This window comes from Peromyscus maniculatus, chromosome 2 (assembly GCF_049852395.1).
Source record: "Peromyscus maniculatus bairdii isolate BWxNUB_F1_BW_parent chromosome 2, HU_Pman_BW_mat_3.1, whole genome shotgun sequence".
Lineage (NCBI taxonomy): Eukaryota > Metazoa > Chordata > Mammalia > Rodentia > Cricetidae > Peromyscus > Peromyscus maniculatus.
In genome coordinates, this window is record NC_134853.1 from 17,150,419 (window position 1) to 17,163,505 (window position 13,087).

Sequence of the window (13,087 nt, forward strand, 5' to 3'; positions counted from 1 at the left end):
CTGGCGGACAGAGCGAGTTCTGGGACAGAAAAGGCTGTTACACAGAGAAACCCTGTCTTGAAAAAAACAATAAAAATAATAATATGCAAACAGTGGAAATAGAAAATATACAGGTTCACACTGTCAGGATGAAACAAGGCATTTTCACAACTATACACAGAGCTGAAATAAGCATACATATTTTACAAGGCTAGCTCCGACTTCTATAATAACAGTAAAGACACTACACATCATTCTTCCAGCTAACTCCACTTACTAAAGAAACTCACCAGTTGAACTTGGCACAAAAGAGTTTAATTATCATAAAGTGCATCAGTTGGCTAAATACATTATAAACAAAATCAGCCATAATACAGCATAACATCTTCACATACATAGAAATACAAATGGAACACCAGGAGTCAAGCTACTTGGGAATTTTGCAATATATATGGTTATTTATTTTGTTTTTTCTCTAACTCACTTGCCTCAAAAGTGTAGTATATTTTGAAAAGACTATGCCTTGATTAGCAAAAAAGAGGTAGTGTTCTGAATGAGGCAAACCCCACTGAATCTATGGGTAGAGAATTGAGTTGAAGATTATGCAGAAAATATCCACGTCTAAGATATTAATAAATCAGGACACTTCCAGTAAGTAGCTTGACATTAATAATCATCATTTAAATCAAGGCTATTTTATTGCTTGCCTATCTAATTACAGTTCTTCAAAGCGCATTATCTTTGGCTCTAGAAAGTCATCTTTTAAATAGTGTTAACATTTCAAATAAGCCATTTTTATTTAGAGATGATAGACACAGCAACATTTCACACTGGATTCATCTTTATCTTCCCTACGGTGTTCACTGATTTAATCCTGTATCATGTCTGAGATAGAAACATTACCCAGAGTCTAACATGCAATTAGTTTTCACCTACTATAACCGGCGATTTTAAGTAAGACAAGCACACACATACACACACGCATACACAGTAGTTTGGAGCAATATACAGGCAAGACACTGTAATAATTTATGTAAAGTATTTAAGAATATGGGCCCTGATAACAATTCTAGCTAGTTTTTTGTTGTTGCTGTTTTTCAGTGTAGTAAATACAATGCTGGACAAAAGACAGTTCAAAGCAGCAGTGAATACAGTTCTTATTCCAATAACTTAAAAGAGACTTTATGTAAACTTTGTACACGTGCATCTTGCTCTCCTCTGGTTCAGTCTTTGCGGTGGGCTCTGCCACTCTGCCACAAATCTGCCAAGATGCCAGAATGGCGGGGGCTGTCACCAGTGTCAGTCATCTTCAACACTGTATGCCAACTGTGCGACTTCTATGTCTGCGATGGCCGCCACGGCCGCCGCACTTCTAGCTTCTCTGGAGTTGAAGTGTGCCTTATTATTAGCTCTGGAAAGAAAGGATCATGTTAGTGAGGTGGACAAGAGGACAGATACATGCTCTCACTTTATTGTTCTCTCCTCACAGAAGAGCTACTTATACATTTACTGTAAAGCAATTATATATTCAACCAGAAATTATTTGTCTTTGTGTGTGCATGTACATGTCTACACATGCTTATGGTGATCACAGGTGAACTTGAGGTGTCATTCCTTAGATGCTATCCACTTAAGAGTTACGTTCATTTATTTACAGTGTGTGTGTGTATGTGTGTGTGTACACACGTGCGCCCAGCACATGTGTGAAGTCAGAGAAAAACTCAAGGGAGTTGGTTCTCCTTCCACTGAGGTGGGACCAAGGAACTGGATGCCGGCTGTCGGGCTTGGCGGCAAACACCTTTACTCAATGAGCCACCTCACTGGCCTCCACCTAACTTCCCAAGACAGTCTCAGACTGGCCTAGAGTTTGCCAACTAGGAAAGGTTGGTAGTCCAGCAAACTCGTTTCTTAGGGAGAAACTAGGGTACTTTAGTATCTTTTTTTCTTGATGAGCGGATTCATGATATAGTAATACAAAGTTCATAAAGAACACTCTGGATTTAAATGAGCAGGCTGTAGTAAACTAAACATTACTGTGCTGGACAGTTTTATATCAACTTGACATAAACTAGTCATCTGAGAGGAGGAATCTTAATTAAGAAAATGCTTCCATAGACTGGGCTGTAGGCAAGCCTGTAAGGCATTTTCCTAATTAGTGACCACAGAGAAGTGCCCAGGCCCCTGTGGGCAGTGTCACCTCTGGGATGCTGGTCCTGAGTTCTATAAGGAAGCAGGCTGAGCAAGCCCGAGGAAGCAAGCCAGTCAGCAGCTCCACTCCATGGCCTCTGCATCAGCCCCTGCTGCAGGTCCCTGCCCTGTTTGAGTTCCAGTCTTGACTCCCTTTGATGATGACCAGGTGAGCCAAATAAACCTTTTCCTCCCCAAGTAGCTTTTGGTCATGGTGTTTCACCACAGCCACAGTAACCCTAACCACGACAATTATATACCTAGAGTCTTCATCCAAGACATCCCGATTGATCTGAAGTACAGAGGACTCCACCCTTAGGATCTGGCCACCTTCTGCTCCTGCTACATACAGTGACGCGTCAGGCTCTAAGGACAGTGTTCTAGAAGTACGTTACAACACAAAGTTACTTCTTCTGAGTAAGACCGGCGTGCCTTCACTGTCGTGAAAACATCAGCACTCAGAGCCTCCAGCCGCTAAGTCCATGCAGTCAAGTGGCTAGTAAACTGCTAACTGAGGACGACAGTGAAATCAGCAGCTGTAATCATTCAGAATCCTCCCCACATGCATTTAGTATATACCGCTAGGGAGGCAAATTCCAGCTTTTGTAGTCACAAGTTAGTGTATCATGTCATGTATACAACATGAAAACACTTAACTTGTCATCAGCTACAGCTTTATCTTCCTGCGGTTTCTCATCCTCAAACGTTCAGCCTCCTACATCCAATCAGCTTACAAGGGCGCAGGCCAAGAGCCCAGGACTCTGAGAGTTGCAGTCAAATCGAAAGGACACTGAGCCCAGACTCCCGGCAGAAGTGTCCTGACCCACCTCATTCTGTTCTCCAGCGCGTCTATGTGAAGCTGCTTTTCCCCCAGCAGTTTCTTCAGGGATTCCACCTCTTTCTGCTTTTCCAGCAGTTCTCTCTGTAAATGGTAGTTAGTCTCTTCCAAAGTCTCACAGAATGCCTTGACAGAGAACATGCAGGCAGAGAAAAAATTATGTACTGAAGCAGTACCTTTCTCAGAAAACATTACTAAAGAGTCAGGAACACAGATAGCAAAGAAATAGGTGTAAAAACCCACACCATTTGTTCTTCGTGCTCATCTTTTTAGTTACTGCTATTTTGGCACTCAGTTCCCATGCACAGGGGTACCTGTAAATGCTCTTCCTTGAGAATAACTACAGTAGCAAACTCTGAAAGTAGATATGTGACTACAGATAAAGTAACAGAATATCATGTAAGAAAATGAAGAATAGTATTACATGGTTTTATTTTTAAAATTATAAAAGTTGTTAATTTCTGTAAACAAAACAAAACAAAACAAAACCTGCCTTTCCCCAGAATAAATAATCTGAATAAACTATAGTCATTTAGTAGAAACGATAGTCAGTTAATATATTCTGATAAACTAGAGGAATTAACAGTCAAATTAGTCTTCCAGGCAAGTTCTAAGAAGACTCATGTAACAAAAGTCATTAACTGTATTCAAGTAGCTCAGGAGAAGAGAAAAAGGAATAATCCTGAGCTTAGGAAACTGGAATAATCCTGACACCAGATTCAACAAGAGATAGAAAGGAAAACAATACACTCAGCAATTTGATACAAAATCATTATCATCTATATTCAGCAATTAAATGAAATTTCCTCTCACAAATAATTCCTTATAATTTGAAAATGTATGAATATATTTCATGCTGATTAAAGACTCCTCACAAAGTTATCCTTACATATGTAAATAAAACCACCAGTAGGACACAGATACATCCACCCTAGCAAACTAGAAATAGAAATAACTTCCTAATTCACAAAAAGAGACAATAACAAGTGAAAAACCACAACTATCAACAGCTTACAGAAAACATCTCACAATGATACAGGGTTTCTTTAAGGTTAGGAAGAATGGTAAAGTATGCCCATTATGATGGTTTTGATTTATCTCCAAGGATATATTAGCAAGCACAATAATACAGGAAAATGCCATGCACAATATTAAGGACCAGTAGGGGAAAACTGTGGATATTAGTATTGTAAGGATACAATTAGCTACATAGGCAATTCAAAAGGATCTACAAAGATATAGTAAGGATGGGAAATAAACATACAAAACCTAACAATTCAATCACAAAAATTTAGATTGTAAAACAGCAATTACTAACAGAATGATTGGAAGTTAATGATGTCTTGGAAGTTAAAGGAGAAAAAGAAACAAAACCTTTATTGAAGGGTATTCCCAAGTAAAATGCAATAGGATTTTCAAGGAATTCATGAGTTGATTATAAAATTCACAGGGAAGAAAAGCCAACCTTGAAAACAAACAAACAAACAAACAAACAAACAAACAAACTGGCAAGAACCTCTGCTCTTGGGACTCTAAGCTTCTACAGATACTAGAATGAACTGTATAGAACTGTCAGGAGATACTAACTGAAATAGAACTGACTGGCTACAAACAGACAAGATGAATGATTCATGAGACAGGAGAACTTTTAACTAGTGATGGATGGTGAACACTTTAATAAGTGGTATTGGGATGAGTAGTCACCCATAAAGAAAAGCTAAGTCAATTAAAGCACGGTGTGAAAAGCAAGTTTTACTCTCAGAATATAATTTAAAGATTACATTTGTGTCTTGGAGTGTAGTAAAATAAAAATCACAGGAAATATGATGAAGTATGGTAATGGACAGCTATACAAGAGCCCTATGTAGCCATTAATCTAGAAAAGGCAGCTGGTAACCAAGAAAATCAGCCTAGAATCAAAAGGCTAATATCACCATAGGTGAGTGACGACAGGAAGCACGGGGAAACACACTGATGTGTTCACTGGCAGAACAAATGGTGGGAAGCTGGAGAGTAAACCACACAGTATCTGATAGTTCCACCCCTACAAATAAGCTTCCTGTAAACCCGTGGTTTCTTCCAGGATGAAAAACTATCTCCACAAGGGAGCATTATCTTAGGAAAATGTCCCTAGAGACTATGCTTTCCAAATAATCATTAGAAATATGCTGATGGAACTATTTACCTATTAATGAGACCTCAGAATGGTTTGTGCTCTTAGAAAACAACCAAACCAAAACTGCTCTGAATGACTTGTAACATTAAATGATGATGAATGTGATGGATGCAATCTTCTGTGACAAGCAGCAGCTTCTAGAAAACATGTCATACATCTCACGGGTGTTCTTCACTTGCCTTTCTGGTTTTCTCAAACTTGGGAACAAGAAAAATTAAGTTCCTAAGCTTCAGAATATCTAAGTTGGGGGCAGAAAGTCTAAGGATTTAGGTTTTAATTATTTGTAGTCATAATTTTTCCTTTAAAAAATCTGAATCTACAACACAATTCTTGATTATTGAGAACTGGTCTTTATATGAGTCAAACCCAGCACTGCCGCTCCCACTGGTGCTGGGATGACTGGAATGTGCCACTGTACCCGGTTCGCATTACTCACCTCTAATCATAACTGGTTTATTGTTAGTACGCCCAACCTCATTTCTTCTAATGATGCTACTTCCACAGAGGTATAGCTCTGCCAAAGGTGGCAGACCAAGTTAATATCCCCAATCTTAGTTTCCTCTCTAATACAGGCACTTGGAGGCACAGAAATGTTTCCCTTTAACAGGGTGCTGGTAAGATGGGGATGGTAGCTCACACCCTTAATCAAGAACTTGGGAGGCAGAGGCAGGCAGATCTCTGTGAGTTCAAGGTTAGCCTAGTCTACCAAGTTCTAGGACATCCAGGGCTGTTAAACATAGAAACCCTGTCTTGAAAAACCAATAAACAAAAAATAGATAATAGGGTGCAAATTGAAAAAGCAGAAATAAGACTTATTGGATTGAGCCTTATCTTTTGAATAGTTTAATTTAAGCTGAAAAGAAGTTTATTATTATCGTTTTATACATTTTCTTCAACAAGAAGCTGCTGAAGGAAGTCTACAAGCTGATGTTGTAAGCCACTGTAGTCTCTTTTGTTTTGAAATAGAAGAGTCAGTGTGGAATTTTTTTTCAAGTTTTTTTTTTTTTAAATCTAAATATTCATTTTCAAATACAGCTTTAAGAAAATACATTAATTTTACCGAAAAATTTCTAGGCGCTACATTCCACACTGCCTTGTTGAATGTATAGGCTCAATATAGCTTTGGCAATTTATTCAACTAGTTTTCAATTTGGCAATGAACTGGTCAGCTCCCTTTGCCAAAGAATTATCCAGTCCCTAATGCAATAGTGTGGAGAAAATCTTAACTCAAACCAACTTCACTCTTTCCCAACTTAACCAGGACATATTTTGAATTAAAAATATTTAGGTTTTTTTTTTTTTTTGTAAAAAGGAAAAATGTAAAAATTAAATGTTTAAGAATCGTCTTGTAGGAAGGCAGAACACTTTTGAAAGGAATAGAAATCATGAACTTTATGAACTAAAAAGTAGTAATGCTAACTGTTCTGTAGTACAATAGATCCACCTAAAATGGAATTTAACTTTCCAAACACATTCTAGATCAAAATAACAAAATGAGCCCAAACCCAGGGACTACATACGCTGCAGACAAATATCACAGCTAATAAATGAGGAGACCAATAACAACCATCTATAGAACAGAAACCAGATGAATGAAGGCTGCTAAACACATCCTGACTGTCTAGTATTTAACAAAACAATAGAAAACAGACAGACAAACCCCCCAAACCAAGCACAACTGGGAAAAACAACAGTTAACAGAAGCTGTCTCTCAATGACCTCAAATAACGGTACACAGAACAAATGATTTTTGAAGCAGCTTTTATGTCAGATGTACTAAAACCAAAAAAATTAAAGGTGTATCTATTTTTCACAAAATAGTGAATCTTAATAGGACTAAAATTTAAAACAAATCAGTAACAAATACTCACTGGCAGGCCTGACAAGACAGAACTGTGAATCCCTGAATTCAAAGACAAACCAATAGAAATAATCCAATCTTGCAAACAAAGAAAAAAGATAACCGAGTAAAATTAATTGGAGAAAAATCAACAACACTTCAGAGTTATGCAACAAAATGAAAATTACGAGGAGACCCAGGGAGAAGGGAAGAGGGGCTTGAAAACTCCTTGAGGAGATAGGGGCCGTCTTAGGAAACCTCACATCTGAGGTAAAGCAGCAGCCCAGGAAGCTCAGTGAAGAGGAGTGTGAAGAACAGAGGCCGCGTGGTGATGCATCACAATCAGATTAGTAAACGTCAAAGACAGAGCTCTTCCAAACAGAGCAAAGGTATCCATCATACACCGGGAATGGCAATCAAGGTAAAGGCCGACTTTTCCTTTAGACTGACAGAGAAGGCAATGAAATGACCCATCCTACCGGCTGGAAGAAAAACAATCTGGGCGAAAAGGAAGTATATGTTAAATGTTTGTGAGGGAATAGAGAAACAGAAACTCTCCCAAACTACCAGTGTTCTGGAAACTACTCAGTAAAATAGTCCATTAGTTCAAAAAAGTTTCTTTCAAGTTAAGATGTTAGAATGCTTTACAAGAAAATAATTCCTTTTCCAGCGAACACCTTAAGAGAAAGGAAAGCATACATGTACCAGGATTTAGAAGAAGTTGTCCCTAGTGTGAGTTAGGACAGTACAGAACTGCCAACATTAAGATGGTGCACACATTAAAAATGACAGAGGCATAAAAACTGATGATCGAGGCTATAAAGTGGAATAGCCTGTAAACACGCCACGTGAAGGCAGAAAAGATTAAAATATGTAAACTATCATGCACATCATATACATGAAAGATTATGTACGTGGATTATAGATCTAAACACACCCACATTATTGCATGAACCTATATATATGAAACAAACAGAAAAGGCAAATTTATAGGGAATGGAAGCAGATTACGGATTGTCTTGGGCTGGGAGTGCAGACTAAAATGTTTGAGTTAATGTGAGTACTCTAAAACTGGATTATGGTGCTGGTACCACAGATGTATAAATACTAAAAACTACTATGCTATATATTTAACAATGAAATGACAAAAGAACAAATGAATAAAGCTTTTGAAGGTTTTCTTTCAACAAAGCTGTTTTTAAAAAGCTACAGCATTTACCCCAACACAAAGAAGCGCTACAGTTTAGCTGAAGAAAACTACAAGCCTACCAATTAAATCTGTTTCATTTAAATGCCATTAAACATTTGGGGGTAAACTTGCATAAAATTCCAGCTAATCTATTATTACCAAATCTGTTTTGTAAATCTAGCCTATTGCTTCAAGAAATGGGCCACTTTAATGTGTCAATTATTGTAATTTGAGTACTATCAAACACAAGCTGAATTGCTAACAAGACAATCCCATCTACCTCTGAAGATCAGTTCAATTTGAATCTAAGAGTAGGTTCCTCACTTGGATACCTTAGAAAAGGATTGATCACCATAAAATCATATTGCCAAATGAAGTAAAGCCCTGTAGCATTTTATTAATTTTTTGAAGCAGTAGAAATATAGTAGAAAGGACTTAATTTTAGATTTTTATTTATTACATGCCATGTACGAATTTTCATCTTTTCACTAAACTAGGACCATGTATTCAATGACAGAAACCTTTGATTCAAACATTAAAAGCTGCCTGTAGCAAAACCACTCTAACTTGAACTGATAATATTTTGCTGTCTGCTAATCCATCAAGAAACAATGTAGTGATTGTACTGTATTATTTATTCTTCTTTCTCGTGACATGTAATACAGCACTTACCCTGCTTTCTTCTAGGCTATCAAATGGACCTGGCGGATCATCCAGACAAAGAAATTCTCTCACTGCAAGGCTTTTCAAAGGTAAAAAAATTAGCTGGCATACAAATAACTTTACAAAAGACAGCAGAAAACAAAAGGCACATTGAAGCTGTACAGTGTGTAAGGCAAGAAATTTGTAGACAGTACAAACAAAAGCAATTTATGTATGTGTCTTCACATAAGTAGCCACATGCAAATATCAGATTACAAAAAATTCAAAGGTATTATGCTATCCATAGGATCTTACAAATGTAAATAAAAATTGTAAGTTTACTGTTACACAAACCATAAGACGCAATAAACACAATTCAGAATAACGGTAGAGAGCAGCAACCTGAGTAGTGAACCTCACTCTGACCTTCAGAGAAGCATCAGTACCAATAGCTGAACAGTTGACACCTTGCTAAGAAGGAAAGCAATTCTTATTTATTCATTCTCTCCTCCATGGAATACTTCTAAAGTCTGAAAAGTATTTACTGTGAAATACCTTAAAGACTGCCCTTGCTATGTTTATTTATTTATATATATATATATATTTTCCCCAGATATTAAGAGAAAAAATTCTGAACATCTTTTAATTACTAACTGTTTTATATAATGAAGTATATACTTTGCATCAGCATTGAGTTAAGAAGGTGGATGATCAACGTCCTCACAATAAAACACTCCCCTCTTCCTAACAGTGATTCTGGGCCTGAGAGATAATGACATATATGTGCAGCTTACATGTTTTTCCTTGTAAAAGATAGGAACATGACTAATTGATACACTACATAAAGGAGATGCCACCCTGCATCGAAGAGAATGGGGCTTTGGGGTTGCATTAGTCCTGAGAGCTTTCTAATGACAAGGCTGTGTAATCATGAAGAGATAGGGTGGATATTGAGAGCTCTTCAAGAAGAAAAATAGGAATATAAAAAAAGTAGTATTACGACACTAACAGGAAGTCCAAAGACAGCAAGGAAGCTGATGGCAAGCAGATGCTAGACTGTCAAGTCTTTACAATACAGGGGAAGGACACATGCTCAGGGAGGCTGAGGAAAGACAAACGTCCATGATCATGGCAGAGCTCCGGCGTGATGCAGAACCACCTGCTACACATTCTGTCCCTCCTAAGCTCCAGGCAACCACAGGGGCCGTTCTACTTCGGTGTTTTACAGAAACCACCTGTGGGTGATCAGTTACTTCCTTTACTAAGTGGTGACTGGTCCCCAAGGAGACACCCATAGGGGCCTTCCTTCAGCTCTTTGACCATCCAGGGCAACCCAAGTCTTTCACAACACCAAGCAGTAAGGCTGTTACTCCACTTCCTCTACTGCTTCAATTCCTAGATGCAACGCCAATGCACTACCGCTTTCACACTGCATCATCACACCGCTTTCACACCGCATCACACCGCTTTCACACTGCATCATCACACCGCTTTCACACCACATCATCACACCACATCACATCACTTTCACACCGCATCACACCGCTTTCACACTGCATCATCACACCGCTTTCACACTGCATCCATCACACCGCTTTCACACTGCATCATCACACCGCTTTCACACCGCATCACACCGCTTTCACACTGCATCCATCACACCGCTTTCACACTGCATCATCACACCGCTTTCACACTGCATCATCACACCGCTTTCACACCGCATCACACTGCTTTCACACTGCATCATCACACCGCTTTCATACCGCTTTCACACTGCATCCATCACACCGCTTTCACACTGCATCCATCACACCGCTTTCACACTGCATCATCACACCGCTTTCACACTGCATCCATCACACCGCTTTCACACTGCATCATCACACCGCTTTCACACCGCATCACACCGCTTTCACACTGCATCCATCACACCGCTTTCACACTGCATCATCACACCGCTTTCACACTGCATCATCACACCGCTTTCACACCGCATCACACTGCTTTCACACTGCATCATCACACCGCTTTCATACCGCTTTCACACTGCATCCATCACACCGCTTTCACACTGCATCCATCACACCGCTTTCACACTGCATCCATCACACCGCTTTCACACTGCATCCATCACACCGCTTTCACACTGCATCATCACACCGCTTTCACACCGCATCACACCGCTTTCACACTGCATCCATCACACCGCTTTCACACTGCATCATCACACCGCTTTCACACTGCATCATCACACCGCTTTCACACCGCATCACACTGCTTTCACACTGCATCATCACACCGCTTTCATACCGCTTTCACACTGCATCCATCACACCGCTTTCACACTGCATCATCACACCGCTTTCACACTGCATCACACAGCTTTCACACTGCATCATCACACCGCTTTCACACCACATCACACAGCTTTCACACTGCATCATCACACCGCTTTCACACTGCATCACACCGCTTTCACACTGCATCACACCACTTTCACACTGGCAGCAGCTCTGCAAGGCAAGACACCCATTTCTCTGTCTCAGAAAGGATATCAAAGTCTAGACAGAAAAACGACCATTATAATGTCATGAAGTACAAGTGGTAGAGAAGGACATTAAATGTGTCTTCTGAGTATAAATGCATGTGTGTCCCTTTCTATCTGAAAATTTTTTGTCTTATGTCTTGGTTAAGTCAAATGCTTCTTTGAAGGACACTTCCCTCTGAACACACTCCACTTGCATGCATGACTATCAAGTTCTGGTCTAACAGCACAGAGTAGAACAGGACTACCAGTCTTCTGGTGTAGGAATTATAACCCCACTTACTCACTCTTTCTACGAAGTACCTACAGCTAGATATCAGTGAATCATTGGAAATGGGACGTGAAATACTTGTGAAAACAGAGAAGAGTTAAACACTGTTAGGGTGTGATGGTGAAATGATGTCAGTGTAGGAGACAGCATAAAACAGCTGTGTTTGACTATGAGACTGTGCAAATAACTGTACTTCACTTTGACAAACCAAACAGTACGCTGTTCCCAGCATATGACCTGTAGGCTTTACTTCTGCAGTTTGATTACAAAATTCTCTTTCATCTGGCAAATCCTTCTTCACTTTCTCAAACATGGTCCAAATATCATTAATTCTTTAGAGACTGGCTCAAATGCCATCCAGTCATAAGTTCTGACATTTCCTCGGCGAAAAGATATATTTCATTCCATTATCACTTCTGGGGCACATTTTCTCACGTAGACTTAATATAGGACCAGCACCTATTTCATCTTTGTGTGGCCATACTTTCATACAAGAAGCTCTAAATAAAAATGTGTTGAATGGGTAAAATTTCTAATAAGTCCTGCTATCATGGAAATAGTGTTTACTTTCAATTTGTTTTTCCTTCGTGCTTTATAACTAGACCTGAAAACAATATCCTCAGTACTTTAAACTAGGATTTTTAATTTCCTTTCATCTTTCCTCCACTCTAGCCTTGTCACAGCTGGAGCAATTCTAACAGTCCTAAACGCTGCCACCAGCTGTGTGATGAGGACAGCTGTGTGGCAGGCGCACTGGCTATCAGAGAATGCACATAATCCACCAGAAGGGAAAGTGAAGACTGACTTAACACGTGAGCAATTACTGACACATATAAAGACCACTCAATTTTAGTTTTTTGACGTTTTGCTGTGTATGGGAGTGTGCCTGTGTGTGTTTGCTCTACACGCACGCACACGGTGCTCCTGGGGAAGAGAAGAGGGGTCAGATCCTTTTGGGGCTGGAATTACACATGGTTGTGAGCTGCCATGTGGGTGCTGGAATTTGAAACTGGGTCCTTTGGAAAAGTAGTCAGTGCTGTAACCCCCCGAGCCAACACTCCAGCACCCCAAAATCAGACAAATATACAGTATCTCTTGTGTAGGGCAGGCTGGTCTGGAAATTGAGACCCCCATGCCTCATTTCCTGTGTGCTGGAAGTCTCTGGCAAACCCTCATAGAGTTCTCTGTAGAGATCTGCAAGTAGGGTTTCATGAAGACGTGTAGAAGTTTTGTCTGTTCCTTTTTCCCTTGGGAGGAATGTCCTCTGTTCTCCTTTCAGCATAAAAAGTGAAAGAATCTTCTTGCCTATATTGTCAAACACAAGGAAGTCTTTGAACAGTGAATTCCTTTTCCCTCTATCTACTGTGTGACTTGGGATGGAGGAGACCATGTACATCCCATACACGGAGCACCACAG

At 39.5% G+C, this 13,087-nt stretch overlaps 1 protein-coding gene across 5 annotated transcripts in view; it reads right to left on the reverse strand.

Moving 5' to 3' along the window:
* Positions 1-272: 272 nt before the first annotated feature.
* Positions 273-13,087, reverse strand: part of Snx16 (sorting nexin 16) — a 32,462-nt gene continuing 19,647 nt past the window's right edge. For 3 of the 5 annotated variants that reach the window (XM_042270792.2, XM_076563808.1, XM_076563809.1), the window contains 4 exons: positions 8,882-8,951; positions 2,994-3,130; positions 2,427-2,546; positions 273-1,390 (listed from right to left, as the gene is read on the reverse strand). In XM_042270792.2, the coding sequence (XP_042126726.1) occupies positions 1,279-1,390; positions 2,427-2,546; positions 2,994-3,130; positions 8,882-8,951 (439 nt within the window). In that variant the 3' untranslated portion in view covers positions 273-1,278. The remainder of the gene's footprint in view (positions 1,391-2,426; positions 2,547-2,993; positions 3,131-8,881; positions 8,952-13,087) is intronic. The other 2 variants (XM_076563810.1, XM_076563811.1) reach the window with 1 other exon arrangement.